An 18,667-nucleotide genomic window follows, 5' to 3' on the forward strand; every position below is an offset into this window, starting at 1 on the left:
TCGAGTAGGAGTGTTGAGAAGGGAAGTTGAATTTCATAAATGCAGAGATTCAATCCACTGTAGAAGACCAAAAGCTCTGCTAGAAGCCTGAACCTTCAGGGTTGGTTGCAGTCTAGTGTTGATGGTGATTAAGTGGACGAAGGGAATGGCAATTAAATCTCAGGTAAAATATAAAGAGTATTACCAGAACGAAAGAAAAGTCTTGACTGAGACCTCTATAGCCGTGTGGCTTGGTTGGAGGATATAAGCAGAAGAATTGACTTCATGAATACCTCATATATCCTGTTCTCCATCTCGGGCTGCACTAAGCCAACCAGGCATGTTAACAAAAAAAACCCGCAAGCTGGAAAGTTTCGCTGATAAAGAAAACTGGTAAATGTATTATCTCACGTATATGAGAGATGCCATTCATCGTATAGCATCAACATGCTCAGTACAGATCTAATGGTATTAATTCAAAATTGATTGGTCCTGTTAAGACATCACAAGATCATACGTGGAGACTGCAAAATCCTTCTACTGGTTTGCCTTTTACTGGGGTAATGATCAAATATGCCTGCAAGATCCCTCTCAAAAGCTTCTTGATTATAATTATATGAATTACAGACATATGAGCACATTAGCCTATAATTTATTTCACTAGTGCCATGGGTTTCTCTTTCCTGCTGCGCTTCTTTTTGAGCTAGAAGTTGAGCTTGCTTTCTGCAGTGAGAACAAGTAAAACGCAGTTAGAGTAGGAACCTAGGTTTCAATCTCAAGAGACGTACTTGCAAACATCAACCCTTCATGCTCACCAATTTCGATTTTTTGGTCTTCCCTCGAATCCTGTTCTTTGGAGGTTTCAATTTGTAAATGCGAACCATCCAATGGTGAGTTGTGAATACCTAAATTGACAAGAACACAAATTCTGATCAAGAAAAACAGACAAAGTTTAAAGGAATACTTGTCATCATCTACTACTAGTCATTTTCCCAAAAATAACTTCAGCATTTTCTCGTGCAAAGCCTTAGGTAGCCGCACAGCATAGGAAATTGCGTTGTTCGCATGCATTATTTCACTCCAGTTTTAGGAGACCTGCCTAATGGTTGCCTAAGTTGTCCACATTTCTATCATGTGCAAATCAATATTACTGTACCTCCTCAAAATGGGTAAGTTTGAAGTACTTCTTCCCAATTTCTGTCTGCCTAACTCTGTCGAAGGCTTTACCATCAGTTTCCACAAACCTGTAACAAAACACAAATAAATGTCTTAACTTCAGAAACAAATATATACTTCACATTTAAATAGGTAGGGTGAGAGCAAAATCAGACCTGTAATATGATAGCTTGTACATGAGACAATTTAGCATGGTTGGAGTGGCCTGAGAATCGATCCGGTATTGACCATCTCTCTTTGGACAGAAGGAAAGGAAAGAAAAGTCATTAAGATTAAGCATCTACCAGTTTTAACCATGATGCACAAATATCTATTATTTATTAAACAAGTAACATTTTACTACTAGGAAGAATCCAAAGGAACAGAATGTCAGTCATATGCAACTGGTATAAGTACTCACTAAATAATCAGGTTCTTTGATATGAGGGAACACCCCCCCTCCTATACGAACCATCCACAGGAACTTATTAATGTCATCACTGGGGTAGCCAACAAGACCTGATCAGTTAAGCAATCCATCAGAACAATATATTTATTTCAAGTGAAGACTGATCTGGACACGTACAGATCTAAGCATGTAAAGAAGGAAGGAAACAAACCTCCAAAGACAACTAGAACATATTTTACATCCAAGGAGTTAAAGATTTCCCAGGCTGCCTTCTCAGGAGAAGACATAGCAGTACCAACGGTTGCAATGTGCGTGTTATTCCAGGTGTTATTGTCAACAATAACAGTGCGGTTAGCCATTGCAGTTGTTTGATAACCATAGTCCCACCATGATGCAACCTGCATAAATTAAAAGTCAATTCATCTTTCATTTGGTGAAAGCAACCAAATTAGGAGGTTAAAAGTAAACAAAAGGAAACAGCTCCTAAATAGGCTACAAACTGTTCAATAACATTTCATGCTACAAAAGTACAAGTACAAATGCAACTAATTAAGGGGAAATTGAGCCAATATATCACAGATAAAGCTTCTTCCACCAAGCAGCAGCACTATGACATGCTGTTGTATATTCATTTTCAAGCTTATTATGGTATCATCTCGATGAGATTTTATGCACCAGTTTAATTGTCAAGCAAATTATACTCATTTTCCTTTTTACATTTTTATGTTTTCTAAATAAAGGCATGATAGTTCTACTTGCTCAATCCAAACATTAACACAATACTGATCGTCAAATTCTGTAATCTGTTTGAGCCTTTCATGGTTAAACTTCTAGAGGTGGGTTTGGCACATAAAGTCAATACCACTGTACATAGAGCTTTGGTTTTACCTTTCCAGTTGACTAGAGGTCAAAGATTATAACATTACTATAACGAGGATACCTGAAGCCTGATTTCTAATAGACTGCTATCATTTTATAAGACCTGGAGAATATAAATAGTCAGTCTATCCACTTAACACAGTTAAGCCTCTATAAACTGATACCCTTGGGACCATGGAAATTTCTTATTTAATGCAGATATTATTTACACTTCAAATTTAAGTCAAGACTGAACAAAAATATTATTTTATCAAAGTTATTGATTTATTGAGGTTATCCTGTGGTTTCTCTTACAAGCCCATAAATATGATTTCCAGGGATTTCAAATAAAATATTTCAATATTTTGATATAAAACAAAAACATAATGCTAGGAAGCTTTTAGATGCCCTACCGCTTACCATAAACTTGGAACATGATTATTAAACATGTTGCAGAATCCATGATCATCAAATGGGCACAAGAAGATGGTAGCATGGTAAAAACTTACTTTATCATCCACCTCAGTATTGTGGCTTAGCCATGCATAAGCCTCTCTGAAATCATCAAAAACATGAAGACCGCCATCTCGTGAATAAGTTGTTAAAACAATAGAAGGTGCCGAATAAGCTTCAGCTGCTGCCCAGACACAATGAACCTACAAAGATGAAGGTAAGTTGTAATCAGATATAATCCTTCGAAATTTAAGCAATAATGGGTAATAAATAAGAGGAAACAAATTTGTCTCCACCAGTTAAAACAAAATGATAATTACAGGCATAACCTTTGAGTTGCAAATTCCTATGGAATGTCATTATGCTTAGTTCATATGATCAGATCAAAACCTCAGACTGTCACTTGAAGAGGAACGAGAACAGGGTTGGAGAGAGGATTCAGTTCATTATTTTGAGCATTAGGTTCCACTTTGTCTAAGTTATTTCCAAAATACAACTTCTAATTAATTCAAAACACATCCTCCTCCATCCAGAAAGGATTACAAAATAATTACTTACATTACAAGTTTCCACCTTCCTACTTGTGAACTTTTTTCCAAGGTGCTAGTAACCTAGTGGTTGCAAGCTAAGCATGAACATTAAGAGCAGCTTCCACCTTGCAAGCACTAACCTTCTTCACCATGAAAGTATGAAGTAGTTTATGGTGAAGTGAGTTCATTCTAAGCAACTTTATTTTGCTATAGCCAATGCAATTTCTCAAGGCAGCATTTACATTACTAAGCTCCAAATTAACTAACCAAATCCTATACCTGTGTGCCATGCTAAATGTGAATTTTTTTTTTTTCATTTGTATCAACATTTCAACCATGGCTGCCAGTTCAGTTTTAAGAGCCTGCAAGAAATGGTTGAAAAGGCTACTGCAGACAGTTTATTCAGCTACATCAGACCTTTGTCTTCCTCTCTATGGGTTTGTATAAGAGGAAATCTTGTGTTTATAACCATATCAGCTGCTCATCCCAAACAGCAACTGTTATGGTCAGAAGGACGTAGGGGGAAAAAAAAACTACAATGCACAACATAAATGGAGAAGTGGCATAGAAAATACCAAAACATGAGCAAGCATGTGAAATCTCACAATATAGGGAAAAAGAAAACGAGAGTCTATGTACCACATAGAAAGCGCCAAGCAACACGAGCAAGATAATAGCAATGACAGATGCCTCCAAAGGTAAAACAAGAAGTCTCCTTTCAATCCGGGACCTTATAGAGGCCTTCTCCACAGGCTCTTTTTCTTTCTTCCTGTTCTTTTTTGATGGTCGTTCTTTTACTGTCTCGTCCATTTTCTCAGTCTTGGCTATGTCATTGTGTTCTCCATCGGTATTCAGACTGGTATCCCTTGACTTAATCATCGAAAGAATCAACAAAACCTTAGTCAGGAAGTTGACTTCACAAATAATAGAGCGAGCATAAGCCAACAATAGAGGAAAGCAAGCATGCTTAAATCAACCTGGGAAGTCCCTGATGATCCAGGTAGCTGAAACTTGATTGATCGTGTTAAGACATTAAAAGCTTCAGAAAGGGCGATCCCAGACATGATGCATGCTGCTGGAGCAAGCACGAGCATAAGACGCACCTATGGTATGAGGAAAACACAATGAGCACGGGAACTAATGAGCAGAGGCAAAAAGAAAATCCAAGAAATTAATTGTCCCAAGATTCTTCTCACCATGACACCAGAAAAATATACAGATGTTACAATATAAAGCACAACAAAGGAGCTTGCATCTGATAAAGGCAAAAAGCATGCCTGCCAAAAAAGAAAGACCAAGATGAGACACATCTGTGAAGTGATAGGTTAAAGAAAAGCTAAGTTGCATTTAAAACATGTAACTTACAATAATCCCAGCTGGAACCAAGAAAGCCAAAACATTAATGTCCATGAAGTAAGATGGCCAAGTAGGGGGTTGATGTTCACTGACACTAGCAATGATTGGTATATACTTGCTTGCATAAGTTCTGTCATAATGCAATGGAAATAAAAATGGGTCAGAATGAGTGTCACAAAAAACTTTTGGGAATATCAGTCACTAAAACAAACAGCTGAATAAATGTCTTCATGTAAGGGCATGAACATGGACTAATTAATAAATACAACTGAGATAGCATGTCAAAGGGATTGCTTATGTGTCACAGGAAGAGGATGACCGGGGGAGATATGGAGGTCTGTTCATTTGAAACAGGCTACATGAAGCCCACTAAAAGACCAAAGAACTCAAACCTAAAAGTTCAGGTAGGTTCAGATCAGATTGCACCAACCCAAGTTCTATCTTTGAATAAAACCTTTAGATTCCATAGGATTGCATCGATTCAGAGGTACTACAGTAAAGGCTTATATGAATTACAAAACTAGATACTTACGGATCAAGCAAGCTCAAACTTCGTCCGCTCCATCCCTTTGTTGGGCTAGAAGCTACCAGTGCTATTAGAACAGCTATCATAGCACAGCACACTACCCTGTTGAATACACGATATTGAAGTATGGAAATTAGTCTCATGTTCAATCATAACACATACAATATTAGGAAATATTGATTCAATATGTATCCAGACATCCATGAACTATATTCTTCTTCATTTTGGTACACCAACTTTCCAATCGAATACTGCTACAAAAAATCTATTAATTTTTCCTATTTATTTTTCAATCATATGATTTTCCATTTTTTTATTAAAATGATAAATATTTTAAATTGTATTAATAATTTATTTATTACTTCTGATTAATCATAAAATAGTTTTTAACCTTAGTGTAGAGCTTAGATAGATTACCATCAATCAAAAGTCTGTTCTTCTTAAAAGGATCTATTTAAATTCAAAATATTTCATTCATTAAACATAATATCAATTTGGAGGCTACTTTTACCGAGGAAAAAAAAACATATCAGAAAATGAGAAATTGACGAAAGTACATAAATGGCACAATCAAAAAAGTTTATGCACAAAAATGAAGAGGATTAAAGTCTATGTATTTGATTGAAATAAAGTGAATGTTTGTGTACCAAGATGGGCTGTGGTCAAAGAAAACATCATCAAATTGCAGAACAATGGACATTAGATAGACAAAAGTGCTTAATCAGAAGTTTTCAAAGAGTTGGAGTGCTCAAACCAAAAAACATTAAAGTCTATGCACTTGAATGAGAAAAGTTGTGAAGTTTTTGCACTACTAGTGTAATTATCCCCTGCATTCAATTAAAAATGATGATGAGGGAAGCTCACAGGCCCACAGATACAACAAGCGTAACAGCCACTTTAAACATTCTTGGAGAGAGATTCCCTTTGACATGGTACACAAGAGCCACCACATGGATGATAATGAAAACCTGGAGAAGTAAAATTAGTACCAAGACAATGAATCAAGAAAGAAACACAGATACAACTGCCCTATTGCTCATGTATAGGGACCTTTCTGGAAATCTAAAGTAGGCATCAATAAGGGCTCTATTGCTCATCTATAAAAATGACTCAATCTTAATACATTTATTTATTTCCTGTTCTTACTGATAAAACCCTAAAAGCATGCTAGACCTCTCCATACTAATAGCATATAATAAAATCTTGCACTATTACATAGTAGTCTCACACAGAAAAGTAACAGAACCCACTTGATCTCTAACTTGAAAGAGACAGCATGGCACAGCCATCCAGAAAGATTATTGCCTGCAACATTTTTTTCATTTTTCACAATAGATAACATTTCTAAGGCAAGTACAATGGCTGCTTTCCCCCTTCAAGATGAACAAATAACCAAATTCATGAACTTTAAAAAAACATTGTGTCTGAATGGATTATGTGTCAAAACAACTCACCAAAAATGAAGCAAAATGTTCTGATGTCATAACTGCATTAAAACCAACAACAGGCACCAAAGCTGCTAAAAGCGTTCCTAAAACCACCTGCATTGAAATGTCCAATTCAATTAAAACCAAGAAATTTCATTTGTGTAGAGATGACCATTGCAAGTCTTCAATGTCTAACCAAGGAAAATTTCTTTACAAAAATGCATCAGTTAAACTAGTCATCCGTTGATAGATAATAGACATCGAAAACAAATATGCATTCTTTGAATATTGTTCCCAAGCCCATGACTTGTAGCTAATACGTCAAAATAAGAAAAACAAGTGGAAAAAAGAAAAACTGCTCACCCATTGACAGGTACCAAACATAAAAAGAAAAGGTTTGTTTTTTAGGGTTATGTTTGGTTAGTGTCCTAGGAAAAAAGGGACATAAACATGTTTGGTTGGAGGGACAAAGACAGAGATATAAAATAAATTTGTCACTGAGACAATTTTGAAGTGAATTTATGTCCTTCCAAAATGAAGGTGCAAGTCCCCTCTATCTCCATTGTACATCTCTTCTATCTCGAGACAATAACCAAACACTCCTTAATTATTGTCTCTAAGCCCATGGCTTGTAACTAATACCTTAAAGCAAAAGCAAATTGCATGTGTTAACAATGTGCTTCAAAAGAGCTGAGAAAATTTCACATACATAGTGCCCTATGAGTAAAACAAGAGACAAGTATTGAAACGTGCCCCCACAAAAGCACACCCCAAGTTGCATGGGAAGAGGAAATCAATAAAATATGTCATTGCATTACAGTGATATATGTAAGTTAAAATAGTTATCATTTAATCATTGCTAATGAAAAGGTTCAGATTAGTTATCAAGAGTATGTAAACACCAAAAAGCAAGGTGAGGCTGACAGCCAACATCTACTCTCACCCATATGTATCCTAATATGCACCCTTGAGTCTTAACTCCATCGTAAGTATTCTTCATTAATGATCACAGAAAAAAAATGTAAACAGTTCCTTGTCTTGTCCAAAGACTAGCAATATTAGCATGCAATCTTCAATTATGGTGATAAAATATTAATTTTTTTTTATTTTTCCCTTCACGGTGATACAAACTTAATGAGCATTAAAGGTACTTACAAGAGGAGCATATGCAATGTACAGTCGGGAAGAATAGCGACCAGTCACAATGCACAATAGCACATGCATTGGAATTAGATTAATAATAAAGGTGTACCCTCCCCATGAGCAGACCTGAAAGACAATAATATAACAATGAACATAAATATCATAAGGAATAATAAGATGCCAAAAAACATTATCAGAAAGCCTACCATGTAAAAGTATGCCAAGGCATTTAAAGTAGCGTAAAAGAGGGATCCTGTATTCAATGTCTGCACATGATATAAAATCTATATCAGCAACAAATGAAATGTGAAAAGCAAAAAAACACAGAACCAACAAGCAATCTATGGGAAACACGTTAATGAAGTAAATCTATTAAAACCAGTGCATTAGATATCATTGCTCCTTAAAATAACAGTTTTGAGAAGAAGAATAAGGTGGAATTTTGCTTTCTCTAATTGACATCAAAGTTCTCACCTTTATATAAAGATAGAAAGTGAAGATAAGAGCAAATATGGCGACAGCTTCATTGTCATAGCTACCAGCCACAGATCGAGATATATATGATGGAACCTGTGAACAAGAGCAAATAATCTAGCAGATAAGATTTTGAGTTTCACATGTTTAAACATTCTGAAGGACAACAAAATGATACAGAAGTCTTACAAAGAGAATATCTCATAAAGAAGGCCACCCCAACTATACAGATTTTGAAATATATGTCTAGAGTTTGAACATTGTTCTTTCAAATTTGTCAAACATTGCATCATCCAAATAACAAATAATAACATCTATTTCACAGTAATCTTCATTCATCTACTAACCAGAATACTACCAAAAAAGACAAAAGAACACTGTTCAATTGAAAGACATACAGAATATTAGAAACTAGGGGAGATAGTTTTTTTAACATTGTGATGAAGAACTTGTGTTAACAAGTAATGCCTTATTGCTGCTGTTCAAAAAAATAAATACAATTACAAGGCAACACATAAGTTATGAATACCCGTTATATAATTTACCATGGCCAAAAGAACAGCTGCTGTCAGTCCAGCACCAGTACCCTTAACTTCCTATTGAACAACAAGACAATTTAATGTCATCAGCAAAACGAACTCCAATGTACATAAGAAGAGACGTGAATTGGGTTACAATATAAACCTTGGTCAAAAGGTAAGTTGCCCATGAGGCAAATGCAGAGAAAATTGGTGCAGTGAATACACAAACAGTCTCGACAGACAATGGAATGTTCAAAGAATTCAATAACCTGAAACCACATAGTAATGACTCAAAAAAATTAGAATATATAGGACTCAGTAATACATGACATTTCAAATGTTTACAATTCAAGGAAACTGCATCCAGCAACAAGCACAGAAAACTAACTTGGCAAATTTATGCCAGAAACTAATGAATACGTTTCTTATGGTTACCTAAGAGGTACTCACCACCATAGTGTGCCTGCTGTCAAGGTCAACCCAGGGTAAACAGTTCCACCAATCACACGGCCGAGAGGATACCTTAATGAAATATACAAAAAACAATCAATTTAAGTTCTCATATAAGAACCTAGCAAAACGAACAGCTAACCAACAACAACTTTTCACCATGAGAATTATCTGCGCTTACCAGGTTCGATCATCAAACCAATTCCAAAAGTCATAAATCCCATTCTTTGTCAAAAACTGAAGCCAACAAAAATTAAATTTCTCATTCTCTATACATATTCGTGTGTGTGTGTGTGTAAAGAAAGAACATTAAGCATTATATTTATGAAAGAAATCAAACCTGAGTAACTCTGTAATTGAAATAAGGATCGAATTCGTGAATAACACTCTCATACTTTATTACCTGAAAATCAATCCACAAGTTTACAAAAATGCAACTACTAACAAAACACACGAATCAAACCTGATTCCAATAGTAACAGATTCGGATGCTTAAAAATCACAAACATTTACCTGCCTAAGCCAAGCCAACCTTCTCAGTTTAGTTCCAGGAAAAAAAAAATTAAGGCAAACAAAAAACTCTTATTTTTTTTCCTTCGCTTTTCATCTGCTTTCTCATTAATCAAATGGAAAAGACAGAATTTGCATCCATTCAAAACAATTCCAATTTTAAAATTTAAAACAATAACAATCAATTTTATTTTATTTTATTTTATTATATCCCCATTTACGCAGCAACGAAACGGCTAAAACACATAATAAACAGAAATCATAAAAAGAGAAGACAATTACAAAGATCAGATCTAGAGAGAGGTTTTTAGGGAGAGAGTGAACTGACAGAGAAAAGGCGGATCGAGAAGGCGAGAACTCCAATCAAGAGGAGGATGAAGAAAGAGAGCACATTGCCAAACGCGTTCCGCAGCGTTCTTGCAGTTGCCTCTTTCGAGCTCTCTCCGTCCGCCATTGATAATATTCGTGTGTCTTCGTAACAGAGGGGTTTTTTGGTTTTGTAGGTCGTCCAGTAGAAAGAGAAGACGACTTTGAGAGGAGCAGGGTAGTGAGTGAGGAAAGACTCGAGTGAGAAGGGTTTTTTTTGACGTTTTAAAAATGTTTTAAAAAACAATTAATTTTTTTCAAATTAATTTTTTTTATTTTCACATCGTTCTAGCATATTAAAATTAAAAATATTTTTTAATAATAAAAAAATATTATTAAAATATATTTTCAAATAAATAATAATTATCAAACAAGCTCCAACCGAGCAGCTGCTTTGCGCCTACTACACGAAACGGTCCCTCTACAAAATTCTTAAATTACAAATACAAGTCCAATCTGTTCATCCAATTGACATGTTTGTCCTCGTAATAAATAAGTGGTAAGTCCTTATTGGTCAGCCATTCTCATTGGTCACGAGCTACGTGTTCTTCCACGTGGTTTTTATTGATTAGCCGGCTTTCAGAATCCGAGTCCTCACTATTCTGGAGCCCTGACCCGAGAAATATAGTACCGCCCAGCCCAATAACAACGACCCATTAGATTTCTGATTTTTCCCCGTCAGACATCAATTATCAGATGGTGTTTTTATCACCAGCCGCCTCTCTCTCTCTCGTCCAGATCGCAGAAACTTTGTTGTCGAATCCCCAAATCCTCTTTTCTTTTTCGATTTAGGGTTAGGGTTTAAATCTACGGCTCCAATTATCATGGCGGCTTTAAAGGAATTACTGCCTCCGGCGAAATCAACCAGCGCAACTTATTATGATCATTCAAATGATCCGTGGTTCAAGCAGAGGTTTAGTTCATCTGAGGTTGAACAATCTGCTGGTGGTGGTGGGATCAATTATAAACCTGTACCTCTTTACTTGCAGCGGAAGGGTTTTGTTCCCAGGAAAGTTGAAGATTTTGGAGATGGGGGTGCGTTTCCAGAGATTCATGTTGCGCAGTACCCTCTTGATATGGGTAGGAATAAGTCTGCGAAACCTGGGTCCAAGATTTTGGCTTTGACTGTTGATGCTCATGGGAATGTTGCGTATGACGCTATTGTGAGACAGAATGAGAATGCTAAGAAGATTGTGTATTCTCAGCATAAGGATTTGATTCCGAAGATTTTGAGGAGTGAGGAAGAGGGAGATGAGGATGGGGATGGGGATGGGGATGAGGAATTGCAGAAAGAGATCGAGGACACTACGCTGGAAACTAAAGCTGCGCTTGAAAAGATTGTGAATGTCAGATTGAGTGCAGCGCAGCCGAAGAATGTGCCCAAACAGTCTTCGGATTCCAAGTATATAAAGTACAAGCCTTCGCAACAGTCGGCAGCGTTTAACTCGGGTGCAAAAGAGAGGATTATTAGAATGGTGGAGATGCCGGTGGACCCGCTTGAGCCACCTAAGTTCAAGCATAAGAGGGTTCCAAAGGCATCGGGATCACCACCTGTGCCAGTTATGCACTCGCCACCTCGACCTGTGACCGTGAAGGATCAGCAGGATTGGAAAATCCCACCTTGTATCTCAAATTGGAAGAACCCTAAGGGCTACACGATTCCTCTTGATAAGCGTCTGGCTGCTGATGGAAGAGGTTTGCAGGATGTTCAAATTAATGATAATTTTGCTAAGCTGTCAGAAGCCCTTTATGTTGCTGAGCAAAAGGCTAGAGAAGCTGTTGCTATGAGATCCAAGGTTCAAAAGGAGATGATGATGAAGGAGAAGGAAAGGAAAGAGCAGGAGTTGCGGGCATTAGCTCAGAAAGCTCGTTCTGAGAGAACTGGTGCTGCACCCCCACCGTCTGCTCCAGTCCCATCAGAGAGGGGTGCAATGGATGATGTTGACATGAGAGGGGATTATGAGCATGTGAAGGACAGGGAGAGGGATGCCCCAAAGGAGACAAGGGAAGAGAGGGAAGAGAGGCTGCGGCGCGAGAAAATTCGAGAGGAGCGCCGTCGAGAAAGGGAGAGAGAAAGAAGATTGGAAGCAAAAGATGCTGCAATGGGTAAGAAGAGCAAGATCACTAGAGATAGAGATCGTGACATCAGCGAGAAGGTTGCTCTTGGTATGGCCTCTACTGGAGCTGGAAAAGGGGGAGAAGTTGCATATGATCAAAGGTTGTTCAACCAAGAGAAAGGAATGGATTCTGGTTTTGCTGCTGATGATCAATACAGTGTGTATGATAAAGGCCTTTTCACGGCTCAGCCCACACTTTCAACTCTATACCGGCCGAAGAAAGATGTTGATGCTGAAATGTATGGAGGCGCAGATGAGCAATTAGATAAGATAATGAAGACAGAACGATTCAAACCTGACAAGGAATTTGCTGGTACTTCACAGAGGACCGGTCCACGTGACAGGCCAGTTGAGTTTGAGAAGGATGAAGAAGAAGCTGATCCATTTGGTCTGGATCAGTTCTTGACTGAAGTAAAGAAGGGTAAGAAACCGACAGACAAAGTTGGTACTGGTGGCACAATGAGAGCTAGTGCAGGATCTTCAATGCGAGATGGCCATGATGGAGGCTCTGGTAGAACTCGTATTGGATTTGAGAGAGGGCGTTAGGTATCCTGCTTTAAAAGTTTTATTTATGGCAAACTTGTGTAGTATGAACAAATGGTTTGTCGCGCCACCCTCCACCCCTGGCTTTTTTGTTTTCCGCTGCTGTAATGTTTTAACTTGAAGCTTGATTTTGGTTGATGCTAAACTACAAACCCCTGAGCTTGATTATTCATTTATTTAGCTGGGATTGAACTGTCAGGGTGTTGATTAATCAACAGCAATTGACAAGGTGATAGCCAGAACAGGCGCATATCTCTTGTGAAACTGCTTGATATTCTGATGGAGAGTATGGTTCATAACATCTTCCTGGATATAAACTTTGCTGGTCTAGTTTCATATTTGAATTTTCGAAACCACGCAACTGTTGAAACAACAAAGTTTTATATGATGCTCCATGCTTATCTCTCCTGCATTTGGATTTGCGATGTACTGAAAGAGAAGTAGTATTATCCATCACTTTAAACAGGCTTTGTGTAAGCATCCCTTAGGCCTTTACCTTGTGGCTGGATATGAGAAGCAGTGTATGGTAGTTATGGTAGTTTAAGATTTTGTTGTTTTTCATCTAGTGTTTAGAGTTTGTAGCCAAGTGCACCGTTTTATTTTATGTTGGTGGTAGATTCTGTGCTACCAGCTTCGTGTTTAAATTGAGAATTATTCTCTCTAGTTAACCAGTAGTTTTTTCTTCATCGTGTTAGCATTTTTTCCTAATGTTCAAGGTGCTGGTGAAGCGGCTGGTCTTTGCATTCAAATCAGGACGTGAATCATGCACTGGATCCCAGAACTTGCACGTCAGTACAAGGAGGATCCTAATATAGTTTTCAGAATTTTGCCTTGGCAGATAGATGAGAGTGAATTTCTATTTGTGTTCAAAAAGTATTTTTAAAATTTTTTGAATTTTTTTAAATTAATTTTTTTATAATTTTGTATTATTTTAATTTGCTATGTTAAAAATAAATTTTTAAAAACCAAAAAAATATTTGCCTTATTATTTTTACCTGGCACCCGGCCTTTCAAATGGGAGCCCAAACTTGTGGCTTTATTGTTGTTACTGTTTAATGCTGAGAACTTACGGGTTAGCTGATTCTTTATTTGCCTTTTCCAATTCAATAAAGTACCATATTGGGGTGTATTCAGTAATGGTGTGTTATTATTCCACAAAAATGAACATGGAAAATGAAGTCTCTGTTTAAATGCAATATTTTTACAAATTAAAAAAGAAAAGGGTGTTTTTCAGTTTTCCATGGACAAAGCTAAAGTTGAAAACACGTAAAAAAATGCTCTCCAAATTTTTCCACCCATTGAAGTGTGTGATTGGTATGGTATTTTAGTGTGAGGTGTTTTTTAAAATAAATTTTCATTGGAAAATATATTAAAATAAATTTTTTAAAATTTTTTTTATTTTTAATATCAGTATATTAAAATTATCAAAAAATACTAAAATAATATTAATTTAATATTTTGTATGCAAACATATTTTTAAAAACAATTTCAAAAGTACAATACCATAAAAGACCGAAGGTGTTTATTTAGGCGGTAGTTTCTGCTTTTAAAGCCCACCACGTAAACATCATGTTTAGTAACATTAAAATGTAATGGATCGTTTGTGTGGGACCCATATATTTTTTTATTGAAACGCTAGTTCCTACAAAGCAGCTGAGAGCTGCTTCTCATGTCTGCCAGGTGAATTTCACCCGACACTGTTCACGTGAACAGTGCTATGATTATAACTACTTGGCACTGTTCACGTGAACAGTGTCTCCACTGTTCATTGGACCGCGTTCGATCTGATAAAAAAAATTATTTTTTAAAATTATATTTTACTCGAAAAACTAATGTTTAATATTATTTAATAACACTATATAAATTAGAAGAACATCGCATGATGATGTAGCATTTGTGGAATTTGATCGCAATTCCAATTTTGTTTCTGATGATATTTTACATGATTTTGTTGCACGCTCAAAAAACCATGGAAACTATAGTCTTTATCAAATGAATTTCATACATGATGAAATTGTTGATAAGTTAATGAAATAATAAAAAATATTTGATATAAAGTATTATTTATTTAATAATATAATAATGGTAGTTAAAACTACAATATTTAAATTAAAAACCATCAATATTAATATATATCTTTTTTAATTATTTTATAACCTCAATTTGAAAAGCATGTTTAACCAAACACATTAAACTACTTTTTATTCAACCTCAATTTTAATCACAGTTTTAACCAAATATATATAAATATCAAACCAACCTCAACCAAAAGTACTTTTTATAAAATAACTTTTTTCAAACCACAACTACAAAAGCTACCACAGTACCAAACACACTAAGGTGTTTCTCCCCTTTTCTTTCAACTAATAAGCTTTTTTTAGACAAAATTGACCTTGTTCTTTTCTTCCGATGACAATTGTACCTCTGGTCCTTTTTCTTTGCCCTAATTATAGTTGCCCCTTCTATTTTTTCTTCTTCTTTTTTACCATAATTCTCTTGTTATTGGTATTAGAATATCAAGGAAAGGGATAAGATATGATCTTGCCCTTTTTTAAAAAAAAAGAAAAATATCCAACCTTTTGGATGCTAATATGGCCTGCTTCCAAAATTAAATGCAAATTACTTTTTTATTATTGTTGAAATGAACAAAAGCATTTAGTTGTATGAATTAGATAATACAAGAAGATATTCAAAACATGAATTTTTTTCTTGCTTTCCTAACAATCCCATAAAATGATTCATGAAATATTCCACATTTTGTTGTATTTAGTTTTATGTACAAATCCTCAGGAACCTCGCATGGTTGTGTTGGAAAAAAATATCAATTATGTATGATTCTATATCTTATAAATCAACTATACTAACATTCTCTACATAAAGTATAGTACCTTCAACATAAACTTTTTGATGGTATTCATGAATTTTGAGTACAAATAATAATTTGAAATTACAGGAATGAATTGCAGTGAAGGTTGTTTGATGCTAAGTTGTTGATGCAATATAATGTCTGGTGATTTTCGTGGCTATATTGAAGCCATTATTATTTATTTTTTATTAACATGGGTGTCCGCACCAGTTTACGTGTGCCTTGACTAATCTCACGGGCCCCGAAGTTAACGACCATGTAAGCCTTCAGTGGCCCTGAGGTTTGTGAGACTCGAATTGATAATTTTTAGAGAGCAAACTCAGAGCCTGACCAATTGAGCTGCACCAATTAAAATTATATTGAAGCCATTATGTAGATGCTTGAAAGCTTACTCTTCTGACAAGCTTGCTTTAAAGCACTATTATTAGGTTGAGAAATTATCTCAAAACAATGATAAACAAATTAAAAATGGACAATTTAATTAGTGATTTTTAATCCAGATTGTTCCCTTTTTTTTTAGTGATTTTTAAAAATATTTTTTATCAATTTTTGTTTTATTTTTGGGTGTTTTTTTAATAATCTTAATAAGATGAAAAGTATTTAAAAAATAATAATTTGATAATTCTTTAAATAAAAAAAGAAAATACATTACATTGTAAACACGATATATTAAGAGAGAGAGAGAGAAACAATAATTGATGGAAAAGGAAGGGGAAACTACAAGCAAACCACGGTAACAATACTACCTCGGTAAAGGAGAAGATATTCTTTATTCTTTTCGAAATATTCGTTCAAACTATAATTATCATATTATAATTATAAAAAATAAAAATAAAAGACGTGGAGATTTTACTATCTCTCCCGATACAGAATCATTGGAGCGTTTTAGTGTTTTCATGTTATCTTTTCTATTTTTTATTCGAAAATCTGTTAACGTATTTGTCACACGCGCCAACAAGTGGGCGATGCCCGTGCCATTAAGGAGGCATGTGAGACATCTTCCGGCGGCTAAATCAGGTCATACATCGTCTAGATAGATGCGCAGACGTGCTCTCTTCCACATGATGCGGTATGTGTAGACAGATCATGGTTGGATTGCCACCGATGATCGGTTGTTTGTATTTTTTCTTTCTTTTCTCTCTCATGACAACTAAAGTACACAATTATTCTCTATTTGTTTTATTGTTTGCATGGGTCTAGCAAGGGTTGTTGGACCCAAGTATCTTGGGTTTGGTAAACATGTCAGACCCAATCTACTTGAGTTTGGGTACCATGCTAGATCTAAGGTCCTTGGGTCTGACAACAATATACTAATCCGGTTCAAAACTTGAAAGAAGACAAGTTAAGATTAATGTTGTTAAAAGATGGAATTCTATTATTTTTATATTAATAAAAGCTAATTAGAGAGATAAAACATTGTTTATCATTGGAGGATTCATTGTTTATTATAATAATATGATGATTATTTTACTATTTATATATAAAAAAAATTGACTATTAAAAGTAATATGATTTTTTTTGCAGGATCCATTATTCATTACTAGATTGATCGAGAATAACTTAGTCTTTTCATATTTATAAAACACAGTGAAAACTAAATTACTCTTAAAAATAAAAACTTATTTAACTAGTATCTATGGTTTTTGTTTTATATATATATTTCCACTTGGTTTTTCAGTTATATTCAAATTGACTTATACGCAATTTTATATTTTAATAAATATAAAATATAATTTAAAACTAAAATTGGTTGCGTGTGTAATGAGAGTTGTCCGCGGTCTTTTAGTGGCGTGTGTGGTGTTTCCTAGCATCCAAATGACAACTTCCACAATGACGTTGAAAGTGTCGAGACATCTTATTTTGAGTGGAGTGGTGGTGTGTCACCCGTGATCTCTTCTTTCTTATTTTTGTCTTTTTGCTCTCCTCCTTTTGAAATTTGCTTTAACAATTCAAAATTTTAGAATTGTCCTCTCATTTACTGATATTTCAGTTTTGATCTTTATTTTTTTTTAATTTTTGTTCTTGGTTCTTTTATCAAATTTTAATTTATCTTCAATTTGATCATTGAATCCATAATTATGATTTGTTATTTTTTTTCAATTTTGATCTTGGTTTTTTGTTTTGGTTCCTTGTGTGAATTTAACTTTTCTTTTCAGTTTTCCCCTCCAATTCAAAATTTTAAGTTGATTCGGATAATCCGCAACTGTGTAAAAGATATTATCAAATAATCTTTTCTCAATATGCATGACATCGAGATTATGACGAATTAAATTTGTATGCCAATATGAAAGCTCCCAAAAAATGCTCTTCTTTACCTAATTATGTTTAACACCAATGCTAGAAATTTTATCATTATGTGAGGAACTTCCAATATATCCCTAAGTAAACTTATATACTTTGTATAACATTTCCAAACCAAATCGATGAGGTAAATGAGGGAGCCTTTCAATTACTCATTTAAAAATCTTATTTGATTGATATCTATATAGGTGATTCAAAGGTAGGAATCGTCGATGACAAAAAAAATTCCTTCTATGTTTTAATTTAAAGGTCTTGTTATGCTCCATACAATAAGAACAAGACAACTTGTTATGAATACTCAAACCCGATAACATGCCATATGTTGAAAAATCACTAATAGTTAATATCAAAGTTGGCTTTAATTGAACATTTTCCTTCCTATATACACCATAGGTTTTAACACCAATGGACCACAACTTATTCAACTCATCAATAAAAAGTCTTAGAAAAATATCAAGCTTTTTCCTCATATTCTTTGGCCCAAGAATCATCATTACCGAAAACATGAATGATCTAGTCATGCACTTTCAATGAGGCAAGTTATAGACAATCACAATTATTGGCCAACAAGAGTATAAATTTGAAGACATGTCAAATGGACTAAACCTATAAGTGCATAATCCTAACCGAATATTTTTCGGATTTGAAGCAAAGTTTGAGTGGACATGATTAAACTCCTTTCA

The 18,667-nt window shown here is 35.1% G+C and overlaps 2 protein-coding genes across 2 annotated transcripts; one reads left to right on the plus strand and one right to left on the minus strand.

Moving 5' to 3' along the window:
- Positions 1–357: 357 nt before the first annotated feature.
- LOC7461551 (dolichyl-diphosphooligosaccharide--protein glycosyltransferase subunit STT3A) lies at positions 358–10,365 on the minus strand. The gene is made up of 23 exons (XM_002324983.4): positions 10,120–10,365; positions 9,622–9,684; positions 9,463–9,518; positions 9,282–9,353; positions 8,995–9,100; positions 8,856–8,906; positions 8,311–8,406; positions 8,043–8,102; positions 7,849–7,962; positions 6,721–6,807; positions 6,131–6,234; positions 5,273–5,368; positions 4,750–4,870; positions 4,581–4,661; positions 4,362–4,487; positions 4,024–4,254; positions 2,911–3,057; positions 1,755–1,941; positions 1,556–1,653; positions 1,311–1,390; positions 1,136–1,223; positions 795–884; positions 358–702 (listed from the first exon to the last, which is right to left on the minus strand). The coding sequence occupies exons 1-23, from the start codon at positions 10,243–10,245 to the stop codon at positions 640–642; spliced, it is 2,343 nt and encodes a 780-aa protein (XP_002325019.2). The 5' UTR covers positions 10,246–10,365; the 3' UTR covers positions 358–639.
- Positions 10,366–10,817: 452 nt separating this feature from the next.
- On the plus strand, positions 10,818–13,503 carry LOC7488937 (SNW/SKI-interacting protein). Its single transcript, XM_002324407.4, has one exon. It carries the CDS (start codon positions 10,982–10,984, stop codon positions 12,818–12,820), a length of 1,839 nt encoding a protein of 612 aa, XP_002324443.3. The 5' UTR covers positions 10,818–10,981; the 3' UTR covers positions 12,821–13,503.
- Positions 13,504–18,667: the final 5,164 nt, after the last annotated feature.

This window comes from Populus trichocarpa, chromosome 18 (genome assembly GCF_000002775.5).
Source record: "Populus trichocarpa isolate Nisqually-1 chromosome 18, P.trichocarpa_v4.1, whole genome shotgun sequence".
In the NCBI taxonomy this organism is placed as follows: domain Eukaryota; kingdom Viridiplantae; phylum Streptophyta; class Magnoliopsida; order Malpighiales; family Salicaceae; genus Populus; species Populus trichocarpa.

Excerpts from the sequence above, each read along its gene's own strand:
- LOC7461551 (XM_002324983.4), bottom strand. The coding sequence starts at position 10,245 with ATGGCGGACGGAGAGAGCTCGAAAGAGGCAACTGCAAGAACGCTGCGG. Across the intron at positions 4,488-4,580 it reads TATATTTTTCTGGTGTCATG|GTGCGTCTTATGCTCGTGCT; the intron begins GTGAGAAGAATC and ends CTCATACCATAG. Across the intron at positions 3,058-4,023 it reads TGCTTGGCGCTTTCTATGTG|GTTCATTGTGTCTGGGCAGC; the intron begins GTACATAGACTC and ends TCATCTTTGTAG.
- LOC7488937 (XM_002324407.4), top strand. The coding sequence starts at position 10,982 with ATGGCGGCTTTAAAGGAATTACTGCCTCCGGCGAAATCAACCAGCGCA.